The sequence below is a fragment of the Globicephala melas genome, chromosome 4 (genome assembly GCF_963455315.2).
Source record: "Globicephala melas chromosome 4, mGloMel1.2, whole genome shotgun sequence".
NCBI lineage: Eukaryota > Metazoa > Chordata > Mammalia > Artiodactyla > Delphinidae > Globicephala > Globicephala melas.
This window is the reverse complement of record NC_083317.1, coordinates 54785524-54813110: the sequence shown is the minus strand read 5'-3', so window position 1 is coordinate 54813110 and position 27587 is coordinate 54785524. Positions and strand designations below refer to the sequence as shown.

The 27587-nt window shown below is 36.5% G+C and overlaps 1 protein-coding gene across 1 annotated transcript in view; it reads left to right on the top strand.

Annotated features, from left to right (window-relative positions):
- IFT57 (intraflagellar transport 57) overlaps positions 1-27295 on the top strand; it is a 64219-nt gene extending 36924 nt beyond the window's left edge. Inside the window, exons 7-11 of the mRNA XM_030836719.2 lie at positions 17211-17282; positions 18071-18202; positions 19690-19752; positions 21562-21628; positions 22917-27295. Coding sequence (XP_030692579.1) covers positions 17211-17282; positions 18071-18202; positions 19690-19752; positions 21562-21628; positions 22917-23095 — 513 coding nt within the window. The 3' untranslated portion in view covers positions 23096-27295. The remainder of the gene's footprint in view (positions 1-17210; positions 17283-18070; positions 18203-19689; positions 19753-21561; positions 21629-22916) is intronic.
- The last annotated feature ends 292 nt before the right edge of the window (positions 27296-27587 follow it).

The following is a 27587-nucleotide window of genomic DNA, read 5'->3' as shown; positions in this document are numbered from 1 at the left end:
GTATAGAGAATGCTCCTGGTGATTACTTCTAGAGTAGCTATATACCCATCTCAGATCTGCCTCAATTTGGAATAATGTATCTGAAGACAGTCAGAAGTTTTGCCAAGAGAGTTGATAAATTCAGCAAAATCCTGGATCATTAACCAGGTCATTAGCCAATCCTCGTTAAGGCCTCAGTTCTGACCAAGTGAGTAAGGCTCAGGCATCAATTCCTTAGAAGGGCAGTCTGAGGACACCTAAACTAGAGTGGATGTCGGTGCCACCTAATAAAATCGTCTACGAGTATAATACATCCTGGACTTTTTGTTCTTTCCTTTCTTTTTTTTTTTACTCTTTATTTCTCTAACTCTTTCCTTTTCTGATTTTTTTTATCTCTTTTTTATTGTTCTTTATTAGACCCCATAGTAGTGCCCACAAGTGTTATATAACTACGCTGGTGGAATTTAACACTAAGAGCAAACATCTGTGATTATACTCACTAGACTTAAATCTGTAACTGGTCAAGAATTATCCTAATCTCTGAGTCTTTTTAAAACACAATTTTGTTGTTAATTATAAAAATAATACAGAAGTAATATTTCAAGGGGAGAGGAGGCAGGTAGTGTACTGTGAATTAGAAGCTAGGGATTGCACATTTAGTCCCACCATCAAATCCTGATTTATTGACCCAGAGTTTCAGAAACTTAGTAGAACTTTGGTAGCTATAAAGACCCAGAGAGGATGGAGCCTATCTCACACACCTTCCCTTGACACCCAAAATTCATATTTCTACCACTTACTAGCTGTGTGATCTAGGGCAAGCTACTATAGCTCTCTGTTCCTCCTTTCCTCATCTGTAAAATGGGACTAATTATATTCCTTACCTCATGGAGGAGTTGTAAAGAAACAAGAACAGTGTCTGACACATAGTTACTGCCTAATAAATGTTAATTATTGTTATGTTACAATATTGTTTTGTAATATTATTGTATTCTATGATAGCTCTCTTAGGTTTGTATCTGTATCGGTATTCAGGAAGAATTTACAAAATTCCTGCCCTAATGCTTCCATCACTTAAGGGAATATTGATAACAATCAGCCTTATATTTTTACCTAGGGTGTAATTGGATTCATATAAGTATCACTTTGGTAAATCTTTCTAATTTTTTCCTTAGTAAAGGTATATATGATATGATGAAAATAATAATAATAAATGATATTTACTAAGTGTTTGCATTGTGCCAAGTGCTGTTCTTAGCACTACGTACATTGACTCATTTAATCCTTTCCACTGCCCTATGATATGCAGGTACCTTTTACTACAGATGAGGAAACTGAAACACAGAGAAGTTATTTGCCTCTGCCTAGTAAGTGACAGATATGATATTTGAACCTCCAACCCAGGCTCTTACCTATTCAATTAGTGACAATATAGCATACTGGTGAAAAGCACAAATTCTAAACTCAGGACACTTGAGTACTCATCTTGAGTCTAACAGTTATTAGCGGTTGGAACCTGTGGGTAGGTTACGCAACCACTCTGTGCCTCAGTTTCCTCATCTGTAAAATGGAATTCATTATAAAGCTTACCTCAACAAAGTTATTGAAAGTATTAAATGAAAAAAAAAAAGGGGGCTTCCCTGGTGGCGCAGTGGTTGAGAGTCCGCCTGCCGATGCAGGGGACACGGGTTTGTGCCCCAGTCTGGGAAGATCCCACATGCCGTGGAGCGGCTAGACCTGTGAGCCATGGCCACTGAGCCTGCGCGTCCGGAGCCTGTGCTCCGCAATGGGAGAGGCCACAACAGTGGGAGGCCCGCGTACTGAAAAAAAAAAAAAAAAAAGTATTAAATGAATTAACATATCTAAAGCACTTAGAATGGTGCCAGAAGAATCACTTAATATATGTTGACCACTATTTCTGTGGGCTTTTATGTATGGTGCTGAGATTTTACCTCTTTTTTTAACATATCATTTCATCATGAGCATTTTCCACATAGCCTTAAAAATTACAAACCATACCTTTAGATGGCTGTCTGTAGTGCTAGAAGGTTACTGTCAGTCTCCAGCTGAGTGCTTGGTAGGGAGATGGCTTGGCCAAGCTCAGCAGGTTGGGGTCAAACCAGGAGCTCTAGGATCTGGGTGGAGAAATGACAGGGCATTGTCCTGCAGGAACTGATGCTTAGGATAGAACACAGACCTTCTTAGGAGAACACAGACCACTAGCAAGAAATGGATCGGCCAGTGGATCATTTTAGAGAACAAGTGATTGTTGACTTTGGAAATCCAGCTGAAAGAGAAAACATGGAGAGCAAGAAGCAGAAATGAAGATTAAATAGAAAATGAAATTTAGAAATCTTGTATACTTACTCATTGCTGCAAGAATGTACAGTCAGACCAGCCTGTAGGTTGTAGCTGCTTTTACCTGTTTTTAACTGTGTGAGGGGCTCTTCCTCAGGGTACTTTATGATAATTATTGAAGGGTAATATTTCCTACTTGATTGAAATATTTTAAATTCCATAATAGTAATTTTTTAAACTTTTGAGTCAGTTGACAGTTGCTGAGTTGAATAATAAAATGGTTGAAGCTGAACTGCGAAAGAATTCTGCATGTCCTCTATTTCTAGGGGAATAGAAAGAAAATGTGAATGCATATTCATATAGATTTCACTCTCTGTATTTTTGATTAATTTTGATTGCTAAATAAATAATTAATGCCGTTTCTTGAGGAAAATTATTCTATCTTTTTTAGTTTCTGTTTTACTATTAAAAACAGCAAGCTTTTATTTGGCTTTGTGGAAATAAACAGAAGCCGCCTAAATGAGAACAGGCAGAGGCTATTCAGAGCTTGCCATAGCAAGGGAGTCAGCCATCACTACTTGCGTCGGCAGAGAACTTAAGGCACGCAGGAGAATTTGAAAGACGTGTAGTGGAAAAAAGGGAACGCTTCAAGTATGTTCATATGTGGCTAGAAATTTGGAGGTGGGCTCACTAGAAGCAGGGCCTCTCATGTGATTGGTTAGGGGAGGACATTTGGCTTTGTCTAATTGGTCCTACATTGGAAATGCGGGGCGGGGCGGGAGAGTGCGGTTTGAGCAAAAATTGGGGAAGCTGACAATTACAAAGTCCTTGCTACAGAAGTCAGTTGCTACAGAGGTTATATTTGGCTTCCTGGACTAGGTGCCACAGATTGTGGGTCAGGATTCTAAATATTTTGGGTAATGATCTAGCTGTTATCTGTTGTCCATTTGTATGTTCAGTTTCTCAACTTCATTCATTGAACCGAGGGAAAGTGTCTTCTTAAAATGGTCACTCTTATTAATCTTTATCAGGAGAATGATTTTTTCCAAGTCAGGGGTTTTTACAAAGAAACTAAGTAATCATTAATAATATTTATTTCTGTTCCCCAGAATTAAAGAAGAGCAGCAAGCGTGAAATCAGTTTTCAACGAAACCTTACATAGGCCCTTTTTTTTCAATTATGCAGTATTTATTCCTAAAAGATTGTATATTGTAATGATTTAATATTAGGTATATAATGCAATGAACAAATGTTCTATCATGCTTTAATGCCCTGTGGATATTGTAATTAGAATTTTGATTAATGACTTAAATAGACTTTTTTCCAAATTATAATTAAATGTTTCCTGCTTTGTTGTTTTAAAAGATAGTTGGCTAGGTACCCCCTTCATTCCACCAAAATGTCTTTAGTAATTATGTAAATCTTCAGGTTCATTACAAGGAATTTAGATAAAGAGATTATTTTTTATTTAAGGCTTAGGAAGTACTACAGCATGTGTGTCTAATTATTTCAAGCCTTTGCTTCACTGAACTGCTTTTTTACATCCTTAACTGTTCTTCAGTGTCCAACTTTCTGAAGGTTGCAGTTGTAAAAAGAACCTTAAACTTAAAATTTCAACTCTAAGCAATTGGATTTCGTTTTAATGTAAATAAACCGTACAGGTGTTGCCTTGGGTAATTCACAGCAGGAAACCTTTTGGGAGTCTTTCTGCTAAGGATGGAATCATGACAATAGTCTTGAGCCCTTGGGCTCTCTAGTCACTGTGAGAGCTAAAACCTAAGAGGGAATAGAGAGGCCTTCATTAATCAGCAGGTGGAATTCCATTTAAATGAACCTGGGAGGACCACAGAATTGCCATATTAGATCTAAGTCTCTTGAAATTGGAAGCCAAATCATGCAGAAATGGACAATGGTAGGCTTCCTCTTTTCACTCTTGTAGACAAATCTGTATCTGGAAGCAATGGAGGGTATTTTCTTTCATTCCGAAGCAGTGGAAGGTCAACTTGCTTTGACCTTCTGCCATCACTGTGTTTGGATGCAGAGTAATAAAATTTAGCTTTCTAAATATTTCTGACCTGTAGGGGTTTATAAATTATTATAGTTTTGGAGTAAAGAGCATTTCCCAAGACTTGTACCCTGGTTGCCGGATAGGCTATATTGATAGGTTTCTTGCAGTCATGAGCAAAAAAGTATAATATATTCTGTGGGCTAGGATACAGGAATACCTTTTACATATATGTTCCTCATAAAATGGAATTCTGCCTGTTATTTAAATAACGGAGAAACCACGTTTATAATTCTTACAGATGTTCTGGTAGACAGACCTTTTGTTGAAACATAGTCACACAATTTCTAAAAAATAAGGAACCAAATTTTTAAAAATCAGCTTTTGCAATTACCAGTAACACATGTAAATACAGGTGGCAATAAGTTGGTCTTCATGAGACTCCATGCAGGAGTAATAGCTCCAGTTACTGTCACAAATGTTTGTAATTGTATCCATTGCTGCCAGACAGTAAATGCTTTTTAATATAGTAAGGCCATAAATGTACATGCTGCTGTTGTTTAAACAAAATACAATTTTCAGCAAATTTATCCTTGAAACACCTGCTGTAATCAGAAAGAGGTGAATGCTATCAAAATAAACTGCCTAAATTAACTAGACACACATACATTTTTAGAGCAGCCGGTGTGATTACTCAACTGCCACGTCGTCTCAGAGAATGAGGGGAAGTATTCACTGATGGACTTTTACAGGCAAGCTTTCTTTAAGGGAGACTACACAAAACAGAATACCGTTTTGGATTTTTGTGTTATTTTTAAAATATGGTGTTATTTGGTGGACTTTAAGTTGTATTCTCAAGGTCAACATTTTTTTTTTCCTTTGTAGCATGTAGGTCATGGACAGGGTTGTGGGAAAGAATACTATGCTTAAATTATACATTTGAAAATACTGCATAGGGGTGTAGAAAAACCCAGCCATCCTTAAGCAACTGGAAATGATTTTCAGCTGCTTCTGTCCCAGTCTTGTTGAACATTCAGGGTATTCTGGGTTTAAAGTTAGTTGATGATGCCTTTCTTCCTATTTACCCTGAGCATGATAAATGTTTCAGCTGGATCCGTAAAGGTTTCATTTATCACAAGTTGAAATAGGAGAACAAGTGTTTTTGCTTTAGAGATTACCATCATCTCTAACTAAAGAGCATCAACAGTGGTAGATTTTTAAGGAAATAACCAATAAAGACTGCATGTTATGTAAATGCTAAGGAGGAAAGTTACTAATGCCTCACGGTCGATATACCTCAAATAGACATTTGTGATTGAGAGCATTGAGTTAATATACATTGATTATAATTGAAATTTCTAGCCTAAATACATCATTATTACGAAGTATAATTTCATGTTTCCTTTTACTTAATATAAAATATGAATTGAAGCAGAAACCATGTATCGTATGGACCTCCCTATAAACTGCACTTTTTAATTGCCTTGACTCATTTTTCCAATCAACAGTATTAGAGCGGTTCTCACTATCAGAGTGTTTTATTACAAATTTCTTAATATTTGGACAAATTGTTACCCCCATAGTCTTTTTCCCATTATATGTGATTGTTTCTTTAGGCCAAGGTAGTGACTTAATGTTTCTTAGTTCTTCAGATATGGAGATGACTCCATTTTTTCAGTTTTTGTTTTTTGCGTATCAGTATGAGATCAAAGTTTTGATTAGTAGATTCTCAAAGTTGAGAGGGACTGGCGAGGTCATCTCTTCCAGCTCTCCACCATGGTTCCTCAGCATCCTGTGAAACAGTGACATTCTGAGTTAGCCTAAGGGTGTTCCTGCATTCTCAGAAGGCCCCCAATCTCGGCCTTGCCAAATCTCTTCTCAAGGCTTGCAATGCCTTCTAAAGTCTGGAAAACCTCGCTCGGAAGATTTGTGTGGCCCATAGAAAAGGGGTGTGGATAGAATAAGCATGAATAATAAGTCTGAGTCAACATGTGAAAATGCTTAGTAGCAGATGGTAGTAAAGATAATTTCTGAGCACACATTAGAAATGTAATCATTTTACTAACAAGGTATTTTATGGAGAGATTATGGATCTCCAGTTTCAGTTCAATTACAGGCAGGTGTGAGAATCCCAGTGATTGTTATGATAGCCTTTGCTTACCCTCTATGCACACGTATTATTTTTGTCTACAAGAACAATATCTAGAAAGCAAGAACTTTCCCGAGGAAACATATGTTTCCAGCTTGATTGCCACACCCCCTGCAACAAACACACACATACAGCATACAGCACACGTACATACTGAACTCTTCCTAGGTCGTATGTCTAGTTATTTGAACACTTATGAAGAAAAATCATGCTCTCACACCACAAAGGTGTATACCACAGAAGACTTTAAGCTGCTGACAATTAAAGAAAAATGTCACATTTAAAAATTTAGGAAAGCCACACTCTGCAACTGTCCTGCAACCTGATGGGCATTTTTCATTAAGAAAGTAATCTCATGAAAAAGTTACTTAATTTAATGGACAGTCTCTCTCTTTCTCTGTCACACATACACACACACAAATACACACATAAATGTGAGCAGTGATGAAGCTGCAAATTAATCTAACAATTAGAACAGGAAGAAGAGATGGCAAAACTGCTTGTGCAAAGTGGCAAAAGGAGGGAATACAAATAATGTTCTGTCATTAGAGAAAGGAGTGTTCTGGGTAGAGGAGGGAAATATGCTGCTCATATCCTTGCAAAGAGAATGATAAATTATTGACCTGTCCCAAAAATATTTGCTACAGTGAGCTTAGACATATGCAACTCCTTCTATCAAGCTGTCTTCTCTGCCTCTTTCATTTAGCCTGATTTCTTGCCATCAGATTTCCAGAGAATTTTATCATTCACTGTGGATGGAGTATTAAACATGTCACAGGAACATCAGTATTCCACAGTGAAATCTTGAGACTGATCGCTTTGGGACTGCAGCTCACCCTTGGCCCTACCTCTCTACCACTGCAGCTACAGTTATCATTTTAATAACTAAGTCTGTCTCCCTGTGGTTAAAACAGAGATGAATTGTCCAGATCCCCTTCCAAACAAGGACTTGCCGCCCAGCCGCAGAGAGTGCGGTCAGCAGACAACCTCCAGCTGTCTGCTCCTTCAGTGCAGAGCTGCCTAACTCAAGGTTGTGCCCTTCCAGGGGAGCCCACATCTGGCTTATGTGAGTTGTTTATAGTTTGTGACTTAAATAATGCTGATTTGAAAAGTCTTGAAGTGTCTTTTGGGAAACGTAAGTACACCTTTCTCCTGCAGTTTCTGCTGAGAGTGAAATTGCTAGGTCATAGTGTCTGCATATTTGAAAGTGGTTACACAAATTTATACTCCTAGCAGTATCTGAAAGTTCCAGTTGCTCCCCGTCTTCATCAACATTTAGTATTGGTTCAGTCGTTTTTATTTTAGTCATCCTGGTAGGTTTGTTGTGATGTCTCACTGTCATTTTAATATGAATTTTCCTGATGACTGATGAAATTGTGCCCCTTTCCATATGTTTATCTGGCAATTGGATATTCTCTTTTGTCTTTTGCTATTGGCTTATCTGCTTTTTCTTTTGATTTATAGAAGTTCTTTATATACTCTGGATATGAGTCCCTTGTCAGATATATGTATTGCAAATATCTACTCTTTAGCTTCCTTTTCACTCTTATTGGTGTATTATGATAAAGGCGGCTTAATTTTAATATACTCAAAATGATCTCTTTTGCAGGGAGTGGAGTATGGCTAATATTTATGCTTTAATCTTTGTTTAAAGAATCTTCGTTTACTCTTTATTTAAGTCTATGTTTAAGAATCTTTGCTTCTCCCGGTGTTATGAACATATTCTCCTGTTTTCCTTTTGATGCTGTATTGTTTCACCTTTTGCAGTGAGATCTACAGTCCATCTAGCATTTATTCTTGTGTACAGTATGAGGGTGTGAGGTAGAACTCAAGATTTATTTGGTTTTCATATGTATATGCAGTTGACCCAGTTTATTGAAAAAGTTATCCTTTTACCAGTGCTCTGCTTTGTCATAAAAAGAGAACATGCTTGTGAGCGTCTGTATCTGGACATTCTGTTCTATTACATCGGGCTATTTGTTTCAGTGGTATCTTTTAGATTTTCTTTTCTGTTTATTTGTTGCTGTTATACAAAAATACATTTCTCTGTGTGTGTATATTTGTATACATCTTCAGCAAACTTGCTAAATTCACTTATTCTAACTGTAAGCCTGTAGATTCTTTTGCATTTTCTGTGTATACAATTATATCATCTGCAAATAACATCAATCTCATTTCTTTCTTTACAAGCTTATCCCTTTTATTTCCTTTATCTTGCTTGAAATACCTAGTCTGTGTTGGTTATAAGTGACATTAGCAGGGGGAAAGCTTTCAGTATTTCAGTTTTACCATTCAGGGTGATGTTAGCTTTATGACTTTCACAAATATCATAAGGTAGATTAAGGAACTTTCCTTTGGTTCCCAGTTTGCTGAGTTATTGTTATGAATGGATGTCAAATTTTTTCAAGTGATTGTTTTTTTTTTTCCTTCATCTATTGAGATGACCATTTGACTTATCTCCTCTTTTTTTCTCTCTTGTTATGGTGGATTATAATGGTTGATTTTTTTTTTTTTTTTACTCTCTCCATTTTATTGCTAAACAATCAATATATTTGTTAACAAGCAGTTGACTTTTATGCAATAACATGTATTGTTTGTATGTCAGGCCATAAATGTTATCATTTACAATATAGCAAGGCAAAACCAAAACACAAATAAATGAATTTTTGTTAGAACAAAATATATTAAATATATTCAATAAAAAAGCAAAGTGTTTCCACAAAAAGAACTTTTACTCCCAAATGAGAAAGAAAATTGAAGCATGAAAAAAGCTGAGGAAGGAGAAGGAGGTAGGCTTAAAGCAGACACAGTTTGTCACTGGCTGTGAAAGTTTATGGTGCTGGTTTTTGTATGAACATATGTCTTCAGTTGTCTTCGTGTACTTGGCAGCAATTCCAACAAGTGGAAATGCTAGATTGTATGGTAACTTTATCAACTTTTTGAGGAAATACCAAGTGTTTTCCACAGGGGCTGTACCATTTTACATTCCTACCAGCAAAGAATTTAGGATTCCAATTTCTCCACATCTTTGTTAAAACTTGTTAATTTCCTTTTCCTTTTTTTAAAAAAATCACCTTCCTAGTGGATATAAAGTGGTATTTCATTGTGGTTTTAAAACTCTTCCCTGATGACTAATGATGCTGAGTATCTTTTCAAGTACTTGTTAACTATTTGTGTATCTTCCTTGGAAAAAATGTCTGTTTACTCATTTTACTCACTTTTACTCATTTTTTAAATTGGGTTGTCTTTCGTCTTGCGTTATAAGAATTGTTTATATATAATGGGTACTATCCCATTATCAATTATATGATTTGTAAACATTGCTTCCCCTTCTGTGGGTTACCTTTTCACTTTTTTGATGGTTCCCTTTGAGCCAAAGTTTTTAATTCCAGTGAAGTTCAACTTATCTGTGTTTTCTTTTGTTGCTTGTGCTTTTGATGTCATAATTAAAAGGCCTTGTCTAATCCAAACTCATGAAGACTTACACCCATTTTTTCTCCCAAGAGTTTTCTAGTTTCAGCTCTTATATTTAGGTCTTTGATTCATTTTGCGTTAATTTTTACATTTTGTGTGAAGTACAGGTCCAAATTCATTGTTCTGAATATGGATATCCAGTTGCCTCATGACTATTTGTTGGAAAGACTGTTCTTTTCCCATTGAATGGTCTTGGCCCCCTCGTTGAAAATCAGTTGACCACAGATACGTGGGTTTATAACAGTATTACTCATAATAGCCAAAAGGCAGAAATAACACCAATGTCCATCAATTGATGAATGAATAAAGTAAACATTGTATATCCATACAATGCAATATTATACAGACATGAAATAATATTCAGCTTTAAAAATAAAGGAAATCCTGACTTTTGTGACAACATGGATGAAGCTAGAAGACATTATGCTAAGTGAAATAAACCAGATGCAGAAAGACAAACATTGTATGATCTCTGTTATAAGAGGAATCTGAAATAGTCAAATTCATAGAAGCATGTAGTAGAATGGTGGTTGCCAGGGGTTGGGGATAAGGGGAAATGGAGAGAGATGATTAAAGGATACAAAGTTTCCATTATGCAAGATGAATACATTCTGGAGATCTAATGTAAAGCAGTATGAATATGGCTTACAATACTGTATATAATGGTTGATTTTTGAGTATTAAACTAACCTTGCATTTTGGAATAAATGCAACTTAATCATGTTATATTACCTTTTTGTATATTATTGGATTCTATTTCCTGGTATTTTGTTGAGGATTTTTATATCTGTTTACAAAAGATATTAATCTTTAATTTTCTTGTTTTTTAGGTGACTTTGTCAGGTTTTAGTGTAACACTATGCAGTTCTTGTAAAACAAGTTGGCAATTGCTCTCCCTTTTTTTCCTGTTCTCTGGTAGAATTCATACAAGGTTGCTGTTATTTCTTTCTTAAATGTTTGAGAAAATTCACTGATAAAGCCATGTAGGTGTGGCTATTTCTTTGTGAGAAAGTTTTTAATTATATATATATGTTTATCCTAAAATGTTTTAAATATATTTTTTCACTATACAGTTGATATATAAATACATTCTTATAAAAATTCAAATATTAAAGATAAAACTAAAGTCTCCTTTAACCATTGCCCCATTAAAATTTTTAGTTATGGCTTTACTGCATTTCATCAGGGGAATGACATAATATGATATAGTGGTCTTTGCAGGTTTAGGCTCTACCACTGTGTGGGCTTGGGAAGCCTACTTTAAAGTAGCTGCATCTCAATACCCTCATAAAGTTTTTAAGAGAATCGTATGTGATGATGTACGAACAGTGCTGAGCATAGTGCCTGACACTTATGAAGCCTTCCTTGAATGTTAACATGGAAGTTGTTGTTATTAGACTTAAAAAGATATCAAAATGGATGTGAAGTACATAGGATTTCCTCCCCAGAGTGATCTTGAAAATCCCTAGAGAAAGTGAATTCAGAGCTGAAACAAAGGCCTAAGAAAATTAAGGCCTAAGATGATTAAGAAAAAAGGCCTAAGATGATTAAGAAAAAAATGGGTTAGGCACCTTTAATGGAGGGAGCCCATAAAAGCCCTTGTAAATATTTTTATATTCATTAAAATAAAACTGCAAAAGCAGAACAATGAATTAAGATTTCATCACTAATTATTCATAACAGAATTGAGGGAGGAACAGTAAGAATAGAGGAGAAAAGTGGGGTATATGGCAGAAGTTGCATTTTGTGATGGACGGCAATTCAAGGCACGTCAGAGCCTTGGGGCCCTGCGCCTGCCCTTGGGAGAGAGGCAGGGCCCCTGCTGCCAGAGTCAGCTGTGCTCTGGCATGGACTTTTCGTGAGCCCAGGAGAAAACCATCCCAGTACACATGAAGGTGCCTTCCTCAGCTTTTCTGTATCAAGAGTCCTTTGGCACTCTGCCTCTCCACACATAAAGAAGCTCAAACTTGGGTGAAAAAAAACCTGAGAGTTTGACATTTCACAAGTTGTAAATTAGTGTAACTTATACACAGATAGAAGTTCCATTTGCCATGCTTAGCTCATGTTTCAGTCTGTCTTTCCCCTGCAGTTTCAGAGAGGTACTTTAAGCACTGAGCTGGAGATCCAGCCAAAGAAACAAAATGTCTCTGTGTCCGCAAAGGAAACTGTTCAGGTGCTGTTCTGTTGAAGGAAAACCCAGAGATCCACATAGTCTTCCAGTCACCTTAACTTCTGCGAAAAGATCTCATACGTTGTGATTTTACAGTATACTGTGAATCACCATCTGCAGAGATGTCATCACAATTCTCCAGTTTCTGAAAAAGGGAGATATATAATTTGGTGCTAAAGAATTTGGAGCCAGGAGGGGAGTTATAGTTCAACAATACCTTTGCCATCTACCTCACAGGTGACAGAGAGAATTACACATGAGAGTTTGTATGAAAGGATTTTTAAAAATAGAAAGTCTAAAGAAATGATATTCTATATCGTTATTAGTCTTCTCATTTCCATAGAGAGGAAATGTGCTAGATTAGGTGAAAAACTCAACTTCAACAGAGATCAGAAATGATGCTTAATAGACACACACGTAGAGCACTTTGGGATAGGTGACTAGTAACCTCCAGTGGCCCATGTGGTCTCACTTGATATATAACAAAAAGAATTCTTGGTTTACCTTAGATACTCTTTGGTAGTTCATTTTATCATAAAGAAAAGCAGCATATAATATGTGGGAAAAGCACTGGTATGGAGTGCTTTCCGCTTTCCAGACATAAAACTTTGGAAAGGTCATTTAACCTATCTGATTCTTTTTTGTCCCTCTAAATTGTGTATATATACTCAGTTTTTTGGTATAACAAACCACCCCCAAATCACAGTGGTTTACAATAAGAATAGCATACATTTATTCTCACTCAAGATACACATCTGCCAAAGCGTGGCACAGCTGTGGCTCTATTCCAGCTATGTTCCATGTTTCATATTCCCAGACCTAAAGGATAAACCCCTCTGTGGGGCATGCCTATTATCATGGCTGAAAGAAAGGGCAAGAGAGCTGGTGGATGCCTCTTACAGCTTCTGCACAGTCCTGGCATAGGCCATGTCCATCATCATTCTACTGGCCGAAGAGAAGCACATGGCCAAGGCCGGCATCACTGGAGCAGTGAAGTGCAGTCCTCCCACAACCAGCCAGCAAGTCACATAACCCTCTTACAGGGAAGGATAGTGGTGAAAAGGAAGGGATGAGAATATGTACTTAGTGCTCCAAATCTTTGTGAGTCTCAAGTAAGGAAAGATGTTTAAAAGTGCATTGTAACCCAATGGATTCTCTCTTATTTAAGAATAGTTATTATTAACAGTTCCTTTTACTGTTACTTATTTGGAGGATCAAATCCTTACATATCATTAAAACCTATATTCTCCATTCTTACCACAAACGTTTGTAAAGTTTTTAACCATCTCAGTTGCAGTTTTTTAAAAGCTGTGTATTCATGTCTTTAAACTGTTACAAGTACAGTCATTTATGTTCTCTGTTATAACTATATTAAACCCCTTTAGGAAACGTCTTGGGCACCCAGAAAGTTTTTGACATTTTTTCCCCGGATGATTAAAAGTGACAAAATTCTCTTATAGGAAATTTGGAAAATGTTGTTAGGATGAGGAAGAAATTAAAAACACCAGTATTCAAATCCCTGTGTTAATACACACATACAGATATACACAAATATTAATTTTTACTAAATTAGACAGCTAATGAATATACTCTTTGGCAGTGTTTTTCCACATTACTGTGTGTTGTTAACATGCATTTTTTCTGACTATGAAATATTTTGGGGAACATGAATTTAACATTTCAATATACAATACTAATGTATTTAATATGCAATCATATAGGATTATAAAATCCAGTAATAAAGCGATCACTTATGAAACCACTACCCAACTTGAGAACTAGACCATTACAACATCCTGGAAGTTACCTATGTGCTGCTCTGCGGCTGCCCCTTCCCACCTTTAGGTAACAGCTGTCCCCTGGTTTGTGTACTGTCATTAGCTGCTGCTGCCTCTTCTTCTTCGTGTGTGTGTGTGTGTGTTTTCACATATGTGTGTATCTCCAAATAGTGTGTATCCTTGAGTTTTACTTTGAGCTTTATAAAAACGGCATCATACCCCATTATTTTTAGGGATGAAATGAACATTACAAAATTAGTTGAAATTGTCCTCTACTGTTAGAGAGTCTTCTGCTGTTTTACACAGAACTTGTACATTGATCTTTGTGTGTATCCCCAATTATTTCCTTGGAAATAATTTCTAGAGGTGAAATTGCTGGGTTAAAGGGTAAGAACACTTTTAAAGCTTATATAAAAATAGCTGTACATCAGGAAGTGTGTCCACTTAGAAGATTTTAATGAAACAAACATTCAGATTTGCCTGATGGATAATTATAAATCATTACTAGCTTTCCACTTTGAAAGGCAATAAGAATACACAGTGTTCCAGTGGCTTATCAAATTAAAAAGTGCAAAACCAAATTCCTCAATAATTCAGACTCCCTGAAATCTACTCTGTTCTTGTCACACTGTGATATTACTATCCTCTCAGTTCCTCAGACTAGAAACCTTACAAACATCTTCTCTCTACTGGCCCACCTCCACTTCAGCCACCCCTCACTTCCCCTTAGTCAATAATCAAGTGCTGCTAGTCTGTGTCTGCAATGTCCCTCGAATCCATCCTTTCCCTTCCATTCTTACAAGCGCTGCTCTAATTAACCCCTGCTAATCTGTCATGTGGACCGTGACACAACCTCCTAACTGGTCTGCTATCTGTCTTCAGTCTCTTGCCTTTCTAATCAGTCCTTCACTCTGTACTTTCCCAAAACACAGACTTGTCTTTAAAACTGAAACCAAAAGTCGTTGATAGCTCTCCATTATCTACAGGATAAAATCCACACTCCTTAATTAAAGCCCTTGATCTAATTCAACCTACCTCTCCAGCTTCGTTTCCTTGTGATTCACCTTCCACACCCCACCCCAAGAACTTTTTGTGTTATATTCTAGCCAGCCTAGGCTGCCTGTTCCCTATATACTTTCCTGTTTTTCTTTGTTCTTGTTACTCCCTCAGCCTAAAATACCCTTACTCTCCCCCTCCTTTCCAGTGTGTTGAAATGCTACTCATGCTTCAAGGTGCCACTGAAATGCCAGCTCCTCCGTGGAGCTTACCATCAACGTAAATTATCATAGTTATACTTCTTAGATGAGTCAGGCATGTTTTCTTCTCTCAAAGTATTTTGAATATCAAAACATGAAAAAAATACATTTTTTACATTTGCTGGATAGAAAATAATGCTGCGTAGAAAAAGCAGAACACAAACTATTTTAAACACATCAATTACAATAAATTTTAAAACTATATAATATATGTATAGATATATATATATGTGTGTATGTTTATACATTTATATATGTATATATACACACATATACATATATATCGATTGACAGAGACAGAGACCGATAGGAATACTTGAGTTTGGTGTTTATTAAGCTTCTAAAATTCTTTTTGGAATCAGGCAGGATGAGTACTTCTTTAAAAGATTAACATAATGATACTTGTTAGGTTTATTATCTTTCATAAAGATGCTTGCTTGGGCTTAAGCAGGTTTCCATTTTGAAGCTTAACCATATTAGGTCTCGTCGCAGGAGGCCAGCCAGTTGCTTCTCCTTCCTGTTTCAGTGTTCACTGGCTGAGCTGGAGGGGCCTGTTTCCTGGCCGCATCTGTCTAGCCGTAGTCACAGGTGATGAACAGTCCCCTCAACTGCAAAATGAAGGCATTGCTCTAGATGACTGTTAGACGGATGAGTAGGTGATCTTCAAGGTCCTTTCCACGCTCTATATTCTGAGATACTTTCCGCTCATGAGACAGAAAAATGCTTAAGGACAAAGGAAAGTGCTGTTTGTTCTCGGGTCTAGCTCTTTCACTGGTGTCACGCAGCCAATTCCTCCTTTTATTCACTCTGAACTGCCAAAAGGTACTGCATGGGAATTAGTGCATTTGGCTTCTGATCCAGGTGTACCACCACCTCTGTGGCCTTGGGTGTGCCCCTTTCTGTCGCTGGGCCTCTGTTTGCCTATCTCTGCAATGATGAAGGTCAGGCTAGATATTCTTTGAGGTTCTTTGCAGCTGTAATGTAATTGTATAATTGGTATGTGTGAAGTACCCAAGGATTTTTTTACCCTATGGTCACTGGCCCACGTTGCAAAGTTAAGAAGTCAGTAGAATGGGATTATTCACAAAATTGTTTTTCCTTCACTAAATAGTGTAGATAGCAAAGTGGAGCGTCAGGGCATGCAAGCAGATGTGTGTGATTGAGGGATATCCTGGCTCCATCACTTACTCCAACTCACCTTAATATATTTTCTCTTCTGATGAGTATTTCTCAAGTCTTAAAATTGTTACCTTTAGTAATGTAAACCAAAACATTTTGAGGATCTTTGGTAGGAAATTAAAATGTTAGATTAGAGAGTTCAAATATGCACACAGGGCTTCCCTGGTGGCGCAGTGGTTGAGAGTCCGCCTGCTGTTGCAGGGGACACGGGTTCGTGCCCTGGTCAGGGAAGATCCCACATGCTGTGGAGCGGCTGGGCCCGTGAGCCATGGCCACTGAGCCTGCGCGTCCGGAGCCTGTGCTCCGCAACGGGAGGGGCCACAACAGTGAGAGGCCCGCGTACCGCAAAAAAAAAAAAAAAAAAATATATATATATATATATATATATATATGCACACAAATTCAGATCGGTCTAGCAGTAGTACAATACATCTCAAATATATGAACTCTAACTATCATTACAGACTTCCTTTCTTAAGAAAGGGATTCCAAAGTCCAAAGAAGCGTCCCACTTTAATTTCAAGGGACAGGCTAATATTTGATATATGTTACTTGATTCCAGAGTTGCTTCTGGCAAACATAATTGTTACTGTTTAAACAGGTATTTTTTTCTAGCAATTAGAATTTTTTTCATTTTGATGGGTAGTCATAACTATTAACCACCAGCAGTGCAGGGATAATTTACATTCAAATTGTGAGACATCACTCTGTGAATACGTAAAATAATTTAGATTTATTTAGAACCTTTTATCGTAAAGTGCTCTACACACATTTCTTTACAATCTGATTGCAAGCTATATATAGGACTCTCCCACCTGAAATAGGGCAGCAACCAAAGTAATTAAAATAAAGGATACAACTTCAAAAAAGTAGTGGAAATGTAGTATGTTTTACTTGTTCCTGTATGCTCTTATGCCTATAGGATTGGAGAATCCATGTTGACCAAATGCACCAGCACAAAAGTGGAATTGAATCTGCTCTAAAGGAGACCAAGGTATGTGAATTACTTCAGATGAGTACATGAGTACATTTACTCATCTGTGTAATACCTATTAAGAGAGAACATGAAAGGAAAAAAGACCCAATCCTTGCCCTTGAGGAGTTTCCTGATTGAATGTACCATATTATGTTTCAACAGCCCTAACACTTAAACCAACTAAAGAAAGGTAACTGTATAAAAGCAATATGATATATACCTAGTATATTATTACATACTCTAGATATATAGGTAGGCACATTAGAATCATTTCATCATTCTTTCCCCACTGAATCTCAGGGGATAACAGCATCAGCCCAGCAACGCCTAGAACCTACAGCTTCCCAGGCTTGCTGCCCTGCCAGAAATAGGGACTTTTGGAGAATACCACAAAGAAGCAAAGCTGGAGTAAGAAGTTATGGGTCCCAGCCTAGAGCTATAAGTTTAATGATCTACTTCCAACTGGAATATTCCAGTCATCTTTGAATTGTGCTATAAGAAAATTGTGTTATTCCCTTACTTACTTTGATTGTGGACTTTATATAAAGCACATTCCACTCACATATATTTTAGATTTGCGTAAGGACAAATAAATTGACTAACACTACCAGGTGCTTTTTTATTTTAACATTCTGCAAAGTGTGACTAAAATAATTTTCATTACAGACTTTTTTGTTGCTGAAAATTTCAAACTACTTTTTCATTGGTGGTTGAGAATTTGTGAGATGAATTGAGGGAGATTTAACCCATTTAAAACTACTTTTGAAGAATATATTTGTGAATTCTCTGTCTACTAAAATTTCTAGGGACTTTTGGACAAACTTCATAGTGAAATTAGCAGGACTCTGGAGAAGATTGGCAGCCGGGAAAAGTACATCAACAATCAGCTTGAGCACTTGGTTCAAGAATATCGTGCAGCTCAAGCCCAGCTGAGTGAGGTAACTGAGGAATGATATCCAGGGTTCATTCCAATTAATGACCCTAATCCCTAAACTTGACAAAGCACTTTTTTTTTTTTTAAGTTTTTGGCCTCACCCCACTGCATGTGGGATCTGATTTCCCCGACCAGGGATTGAACCCGCGCCTCCTGCACTGGAAGGCAGAATCTTAAATCACTGGACCGCCAGGGAAGTCCCGACACAGGACCTTTCATTTGAGAATCATGAAATACTTTTCACAAACAGCAGCACATTGATTCTCTGCCCACTTTAGGAAGCAAATACAACTTGTCATCTCCATTTTACATGTGATAGAAATTATCTCCTAGAAGTCTTTAAATGTATTTCTTCATTTGATTTAAGTAAAAGAAGTCATATTGCTGAGAAACATGGCTTAGAACAGGAACAGAGTGTCAGGACACCTGGTTTTGTTTCTAAGTCTGCTGTTAATTTACTGTCTGAGTAGGAGGAAGTGGAATAGTATGCATTTACATGTGTCAGGGAGAAAAGACATCCTTGCCATTGTGGCTTACAACCACATAATAAGGAATATGAAAGCAAGACACGTTCGAAGGCAAGCAGTTTAATTAAATGAGCAAATTTTTTAATCTTTTCAAAGTTTTAGAAATTCTACCAAAATAAAATAAAACCTTCAGCCTTTGAAAGCAGCAGTGCTTTGTTCCAACAGTAGGGATCTAAAGGCTTTCCTTTGGGATTTATGCCCCCTCTTCCCTGATGTTGAGGAAGACTACTAATGTCTTCCTCAACAACTGCGAATGTCAGTTGAAGGCATATTTTTTTCTTTCAGCAGACAAGGTTAGAAGGAGAAAAAAATGGAAATAAACTTGAGATACTTCCATACTTTCAGAAGTTCTCAAAGACCAAGCAGAAAGTAACCTTCACTGTTTTATTATTTGTTTAATTAGTTATTCACACATATACACGTCTATTTGCAAATGTTTTTACTTCTAAAATGTATAAAAAGTCTCTGATTAAAGCCACCCTGTATCTCTCAAACATTGATATTAAATAATTGATTAAGTTCGTTCCCAAGGACATATTCCATATTGTCATACTGTTTGTTAATCCTTATTACTTACTGACTCTGATGCTGTATTATGATTTATTTTTTAGAACATGTTTTCTCTGCATAGCACGCAGATTAGATCGACCAAGAGCCGTTGTCTAAACTGTTTAGGAGTGGCTGAGGACAGTTTTTATTGTGAACCATGCCCCTGTGAGTTACACAATTATTATATGAAGGTTAAGGTAGTTCATCGTTGTATAGTGCTCTTGTTAAATACATGGTGCCTATGAGGGACATAAAATAGCTACCGTTAAAATGTCACTTTTCACAATAGTATTCACAAACAAGGAGGGGCGTTGTCATAAAATGATATGCAAAAATTACAAACACAACGAGGTCATATTTAAGTCATGGGCTTCTGTTTTGAACTTGCCATTAAACAAAATGTTTTCTCCCTCAGGCAAGGGAGCGTTACCAGCAGGGAAACGGTGGAGTAACTGAAAGGACCAGACTCCTGTCTGAGGTACATACTGTGTGCTCCTGCCAGATTCTCACCTGTCAGCGGGGTACCATGGTTCAGAGCCATGAATGGTTTAATCTGCTACTGCCGTGGGTTGTTTCCTCTAGTAATTGCCTCCTGTGGCTCTTAAATCCTTTCCTTCAGGAGAAAATCCCTAAATTGTCTTATCAGTGAATCAATTACCTATTTATGTACTACTTGTTTCCACAAAAATGCCTGAAGTTGTTTTACTAAATGTAACATAACACATGCTCATAATATTAGCACATTTATAATCTTCCTTAATCTTTTTTAAAACATAATTGTAATTAATATATAGAAGAGTAGGTAAAGCATTGACTTAAATGTCTTATAATAAATTTTAATGTTAGTCTTTAAGATATAAGATTTGTTTTTAGTGCTTGTTGTTAGTAACTTGTGTGTGATCCTGCGTATTTCTCTGTCCACAAATTGGGAATGGCTTGTAACCCTTTCCCTTCTAAAAACTTACAGAATATTTACGTATAGTGTATTTATTTTCATCATCTTGCAGGAGATGTAAGACCTAACATATAACATACTACATGAATTATATTAGTAATACATATATATTATATATTAGATCTTACCCATGTATATTTATATATGTATATTAATAATATATACTCCCATTTTTCACTGAAGAGCTGAGAGGAAAAAAAACCTTACAACAAGGTCAGTAGCCAATATGGGACTAAAGTCCAAGATTATCTTTGGATACAATCAAGTATAATTGTCACAAACTTTTCTGTATAATAGAATTAAGCTTCTTTTATGGAGATTATTTGAAGAGTAAATAGTTATTTTAAAATACTAAAAATATAACTTTAGAAATATTTAGACTCTAACCCCGTGGTGCTTCTAGGCAGATAAAACATTATACAGAAGTAAAGTGCTCACTTATGTTAGGTAAATTAACACTTGAAGGGAGTCCAGGGAACCATTTAGTTCTTTTGGAGTATGTAGCTATCCCCAGTTGTAACATTTCAGGTGCCTGAAAGAAGTTAATTTGCTTTTACTTGGATGAGCACTTTATTCCCAAGGAAGTTTTTACTCACCAGCATGATAAAAATAAAGCCTACTAAGTTACGATTATGGTTTCATTCTAGATCATATCAAAATTTTTCAATTTTTAAAAGATATTTTCTACCTACATTTATGCTAGTTTGGAATTTATAGAGGCTATAGGAGTATAATTTTGAGTATGATATAGAGTACAGATTAGAGCCAATATAACAGCCCAGTGTGCCTCTTGGAGTTCATGGATTAGATAAAGTAAAGCAGTTAGAATATTTTTATATATACCCATATGGTATAAACGTTATTTTTAGTGTCCTGTAGAGGAAAAGGTGGCATATTCTCTTATAAAACTGTAATATTAAAGATATGTAGTAAACTTCTAGAAATTTAAAATCTTTTTAGGATGTTTGTGCTGTTTTAGTTAATAACTGATCATTAGAGACTGGCATGGTAGATGCTATGAGATAACTGCAAAGCTTGAGTGCTTGATGCCTAAAAAAACAACTTGATCGTTTTTATTCTATCATGTTACAACCTGAGACAGTCAATAAAAGAATAATTTGGTGAAGTTCAACAATAGGAGCACTCTCAGAAGATAAAAAGCTTTTCATGTCTGCATACTTTATTATTCAAATTATGTCCAGAATACTGCTAATATCTTTGTATCCCTTTATGTATGTATTATATCTGAATTAATTTTTTAATACATCATACAAAAATTTTGAAAGTTTATTAAAATACAGTGCTCATGAAAACTTTTGTTTTCAATGAAAGGTTACAGAAGAGCTAGAAAAGGTAAAACAAGAAATGGAAGAAAAAGGCAGCAGTATGACTGATGGTGGTAAGTACACACTCATTTTAAGAAGAAAATGAGCAAAAGAAGAATATATCTTTAAGAAATCTATTTTTTAAAGAGGTATTAATAAATAGGAAGGCTGCTTTTTAAAATGAATTTGTTTGAAGGGGAGGTACATGGTGCAAAAATGAGGTCTGATAATCAGTATACTGTTTTCTTTATAAATGAACTGAGAAGAGTCGTAATTTTTTTTACTATCATTCAGGATTTTTAAAAAAATTCAAACTGTATTAATTCAGAAATAGAGTAGGAGATAGTTAAATATGCACTTTGTTATGCCAGTTTAAAAAAATAATATTTTGTTCTGTTTTCATCAAATGAGCTTCATTATTCCATTTTATGTACAAAAAAAGCACTAAGTGTACGCCCAAACAGCGCAAAGGTGGTGATGTGATGACCTTTTTTTCCCCTCTTCCCTGGGGAAAGGTCAAAGACTGGGCAAGGGTCAAATAGAGAAGAATTAATAATCCTGCAGTAATCATCCTCTGTTGTGAGCTAGTTACTTTGACATGGCCCAGTGGTGATTGCCTAAGGCCCTTCGTTGCTCTAGAAAGATTTTCTAGAGTTCTAACAGAATATACTGAGTGATCTTTCAGAAGGTGATGTATAGGGGGTTTGTAGAATGTTTGAATGAGCCATTAGCTATGTCTTAAAGGTAGTTCTTCCTTCTCTTTTTCTTCCATTGTATCCCCTTTTCCTTTAGATAAATATACTAGCCCCTTAAAAAATATTGAAGACGTTCTTGGGCTTCCCTGGTAGCGCAGTGGTTGAGAGTCCGCCTGCCGATGCAGGGGATATGGGTTCGTGCCCCGGTCCGGGAAGATCCCTCATGCCACAGAGCGGCTAGGCCCGTGAGCCATGGACGCTGAGCCTGTGCGTCCGGAGCCTGTTGCTCCGTAACGGGAGAGGCCATAACAGTGAGAGGCCCGCGTACCGCAAAAAAAAAAAAAAAAAAAAGTGTGTGTATATATATATATATATATATATATATATATATATATAGAAGACATTCTTAAACACACCTTTAGCAACTCTTCCTCTAGAAAAGAAAGGAAGTTCAGCCTCAGTACCTCAAATGCTGCATCATTTCCCAGCCTAGAAATCTCAGGTGTTTAAAATGCCACAGCAAAACTGTGTGAATGTCAGTAAATTGTTGGCTGTGTTTTTAACCCCACTTTTGGCTTAAGACAAAGTGAGGAAAATGTCATACCATTCTGTAATACACTGATACTCCAAATGAACATTTTTATTCCATGTTATTTTCATTCTGCAGCTCCTTTGGTGAAGATTAAACAGAGCTTAACGAAGCTGAAGCAAGAAACTATTCAGATGGACATTAGAATCGGTGTTGTGGAACACACATTACTCCAGTCAAAACTGAAGGAGAAGTCCAACATGACCAGGGACATGCATGCCACAATCATTCCAGAATCTGCAATAGGCTCTTATTAAAACATACCGTTTTTCAGGCTTCTGATTAGTTTTTTTATATCAAATCATATTTCATGTTGCATAGACTTCAAAACAGTTATTCCTTTAAAAGCATGTTGAACGGGTATTTTTTACATATATACACACATATTGTATGTGTGTATACATACAATGATGATTATGGATGGTCAAAGCCTTTGAATTGAATATAATATTTAATAAAGTAATGAAAAATTCTCACTTTCAAAGAAGCTTTCACTAATCATTACATGTGTTAAAGCCCCCACCTGGTGGCTCACTGTCCTTATGGTTCCGTGCACTTGAGGAAGAGGTACATGATGCCAAATGTGTAGGACCCGTGCTTTCTGCAGGTGCTGCCGCTGCTGTCAGCACATGGACCTTTGACATAAGCCTGGCCCCTTCCACTGGATCCACACACAAGTACTTCTGCACCCAGAGGCAGCCAGTGATGGCTGGGGATTCTTTCCAAGAACCCAAACTACCCTTGCCTCAGCATTATGGTTACCTAAAATTACATTTTTTAAAAAGAAAGCATCAGAAAAATCTTCAGTATCTTTATTAACACTTGAAGTCTATTATTTATCACGAGCATTTCATGACTAAACTGATTTTATATCTTCTATGATCTAAGGCCACCTAATAAAAAATAAACATTTCCGTCATGTTTGGCTTTGCTCCTATAGTGATGAAAATGTATATACATTTCTCAGTTCTACTTTTTTCTATGGTATCAGCTATACTAAAGAATCATGTTGTAGCAGAAGGAGAGACAGCAAGTCATGTCAAGATCAACCTGCTGATGCTGGTGATCTTTACTTACATGTATTACTGAGCAACTTTCTAGTCTGGGATTTCTAAATTGGTGAAATAAGCAATATTAAAGTGACCAACTTGGAACTGGGGGAAACTGGTGAGATGCACTCAAACCACAAGATAGTCCACATTTATTTTTTGAAAAGAAGGGGGAAAATAAATTTACCTAGTGATAAATTTTGATAAGAATACATATATATACAACAAAACTAATAAAATCCCTTTCTCATTTTTATCTTAATATTTTATCCCCACCCCAATTTCTTTTTTTAGCCATTACTTTCACCCTCACACACACAAATCTTTTTCTTTCCTTCATACTCTCTCTAGTTCAAGACTGAGTTTAGATAAAAGAAAATCAGTATGTGTAAACTATTACACAAGAGGGTGGCAATCGATACAATGGCAAAGTCAGTTTATTTAATTTGGGATAACAGGCAGTTTGAAAAAGTTCAAAATTTTTCCCTTCCTGTATGGTCAGAGGAAGGGGCAGAATAGAAAGTGTGAAACCTAACCTTTGGACCCACAAACTAACAGTGATTCCCCTGGAACTTATTTGCATAGATATTGTCAGGGCTGAGTAGTTTTGTGATGAATTCAATTGATGCAGAGAACCCTTCTAGATAAATCAGAGCTCTCCACAAAATGTACTTTTGCTTGGAATCAAAGTGCACTCTTCGTTTCATGCAAATTCAGTAATCTAAGAACTCTTCCAATAACTACTGTAAGCAACCTATTTTTACTTCCTTTGAAATAACCCAGTTTACTCGGGTTGGGTTGGGGGGCCCTCCTCTCTGTTTCCATAGAGCACTGTGAATAACTCTAATACAGAACTTATTGTACTATATTGTAATTATTTTTTCCTCAACTGTCTCTAGTAGATTGAGCTGCTTGAGGACAAGGAGAAAGTCTTTTTCATTTCCATATTCCTAGCCAAGTCCTAGCACATAGGGTGTGACTTAGTAAGTGAATGGGTAGATGACTGGAATTATGCAGTTCCAGAATATCTTGTAGCTGCTATTCTACAGCAGGTGAATTTAATGTCTTCAAGTCTATGAGATTTGACACAGTTTCAAGATAGTAATTATAAATGATGGGTCCAGGACTGGAATTGGCAGCATCAGTATGAACTCATAGGTTTTTCATACATATAGATGAATAGAAAATATAAATACTTATAGATACAGATATGCATATACACATATACATGTATTTACTAGTTCTGTCCTCTAAGAGGGTCTAGAAGCAGTGACAGTCCAATAACAATGAGAATACCTAACACATCCTGGTTTCTAAATTTTCTACTTAAAGAAAAAAACCCAACAGACATACCCAGACTTCTTAGAAAAACAACTGATTCCTGGGCTGGGGCAGGGAAAGCACAAGATAAGCCTGGAATACCTTGCTCTGCCAGATAGTAAGGACGTGCTCAGAGAATGATGGGGATATGACTAAAGGACACAGATTGAGGGGTATCCCACCAGCCAATCTGAGATAATTGAGTGTCAAAACAAATAATTATAGTAATAAATTATAACCCACAGAATGAAACAAGAAACCACAAGTCCATACAGATAGAGATAAATGAATCAACAGCAGAAGAGAAGGGTCTTCCTTACACTAGAATGACAGTTAAAGTAAAAGGAATACTGCGTTTAGAAATCACCATCTGGAAACTACCATGCAGGAATATCTCAGAGACACTGCAGGTTCAATTCCAGGCTACCGCAATAAAGTGAATATCACAATTAAGTAAGTAACATGAATTTTTCAGTTTCCCATGCATGTAAAAGTTATGTTTACAATATACTGTAGTCTATTAACTGTGCAATAACATTGTCTTTAAAAAACAATGTACATATTTTAATTACAAAATACTTTATTGTTAAAAAATGCTAACCATCATCTGAGGTTTAGTGAGTCATAGTCATAGTAGTAGCAACAAAGATCACCAATCATATAATAATGTAATAATAATTAATAATAAAGTGAAATATTGCAATAATTACCAAAATGGGACACAGAGAATGAAATGAGCAAATGGAAAAATGGCACCAATATTTCTGGTAATTTGAGCTTGCCTCAATTTACCTCTTTATTTAGGGTGACAGATGCTAAAACTCGTAGGTGAAAGTTTAATGAAAAACTGAATATTTACATAATCTCGAAGCCTATAAGATATTACATGAAAAGAAAAATTGTAACTTTATGGTAGAGAAACCTGGCAGATATCACTTTAAGTGATCAGAAGTTAACCTTACTAGTAGTGGAACAAATAGCCATCATGTGTCTCTCCTGAAAAAAGCCCATGTTCTTGAAAATGTATGACTTGAATCTAGTCATGAGGAAACATTAGACAATCCAATGGAGGGACACTGTTCAAAATGGCCTGTGTTCTTCAAAAATGATAGCGTCATGAGCTCAAAGACTGAGGAACTGCTCTAAATTAAAGGAGGTGAAAGAGACATAATTAAATGCAACAAGTGATTCCAGACTGGATCCTGGGCCAGGAAAAAAAACAAAACAAAACTTTGTTTGTTAGAAAAGGACTTTTTTTTTTTTGGCTGCATTGGGTCTTTGTTACTACGCGCAGTCTTTCTCTAGTTGCAGCGAGCAGAGGCTACTCTTCGTTGCAGTGCGCAGGCTTCTCATCGCAGTGGGCGGGCTACTCATTGTGGTGGCTTCTCTTGTTGCGGAGCACGGGCTCTAGGCGCACAGGCTTCAGTAGTTGTGGCTCGCGGGCTCCAGAGCGCAGGCTCAGTAGTTGTGGCACACAGGCTTAGTTGCTCCACGGCATGTGGGAATCTTCCCGGACCCGGGCTCAAACCTGTGTCCCCTGAATTGGCAAGCGGATTCTTAACCACTGCACCACCAGGAAAGTCCCAGAAAAGGACATTATTGAGACAGGTAAAATTCAAATAAGGTCTGTAGACTGGATAATAGTATTAAATCAATGTTAATTTTTTGATATTTGTACTGTGGTTATATAAAGAGATATCCTTGTTTTTAGCAATACACACAAGTCTTTGGAGGTAAAGGAGCATCATGTCAGCAACTTGCTCTCAAATGGTTCAGGGAAAAAAATGTACATATACATATGTGTGTGTTTGTATATTCACACACATATAGAGAGAAAGGGAGAATGATTTTTAAAATGTGAACCGTTAACATTTTGGGGAATTTGAGAGAAGAATATATAGAAATCCATTGTACATTTTTTACAACTTTTCTATAAATCTGAAATTATTACAAAATACAAAGGTTAAAAAAATGATGTTTCTTGGAAATGATATGCTTTATACAGAATTTAGTCCCCTTCTGAATCAAATAGACAATCAACTGTGTAAATCATATAACCTCTCCAATAAAATTATATGGCCTGGTGAACATGTCTTAAGCTTATATAATCATTTACTCATTGACCAAGTAGGAACAATTTTTTGGCCCCTCTAAGGAAGTTTTTCTCTACTGCCCTCTTAATTTATCTAGGTCAGCATTTCCCATGAGTTTAAACAAAAGCAAAAGTCTCTGTAACCAGTAAATTTGAGAAACGTTAAACAAGTTTCATTTTCTTCAGGACTTCTCATCTACATTGTGAATCTGCAAGCAACAAATGTAATTCCTTCTTTTTGCAAATATGTAATCACAGACACTTTTCACTCAGAACATGCTTTAAGAA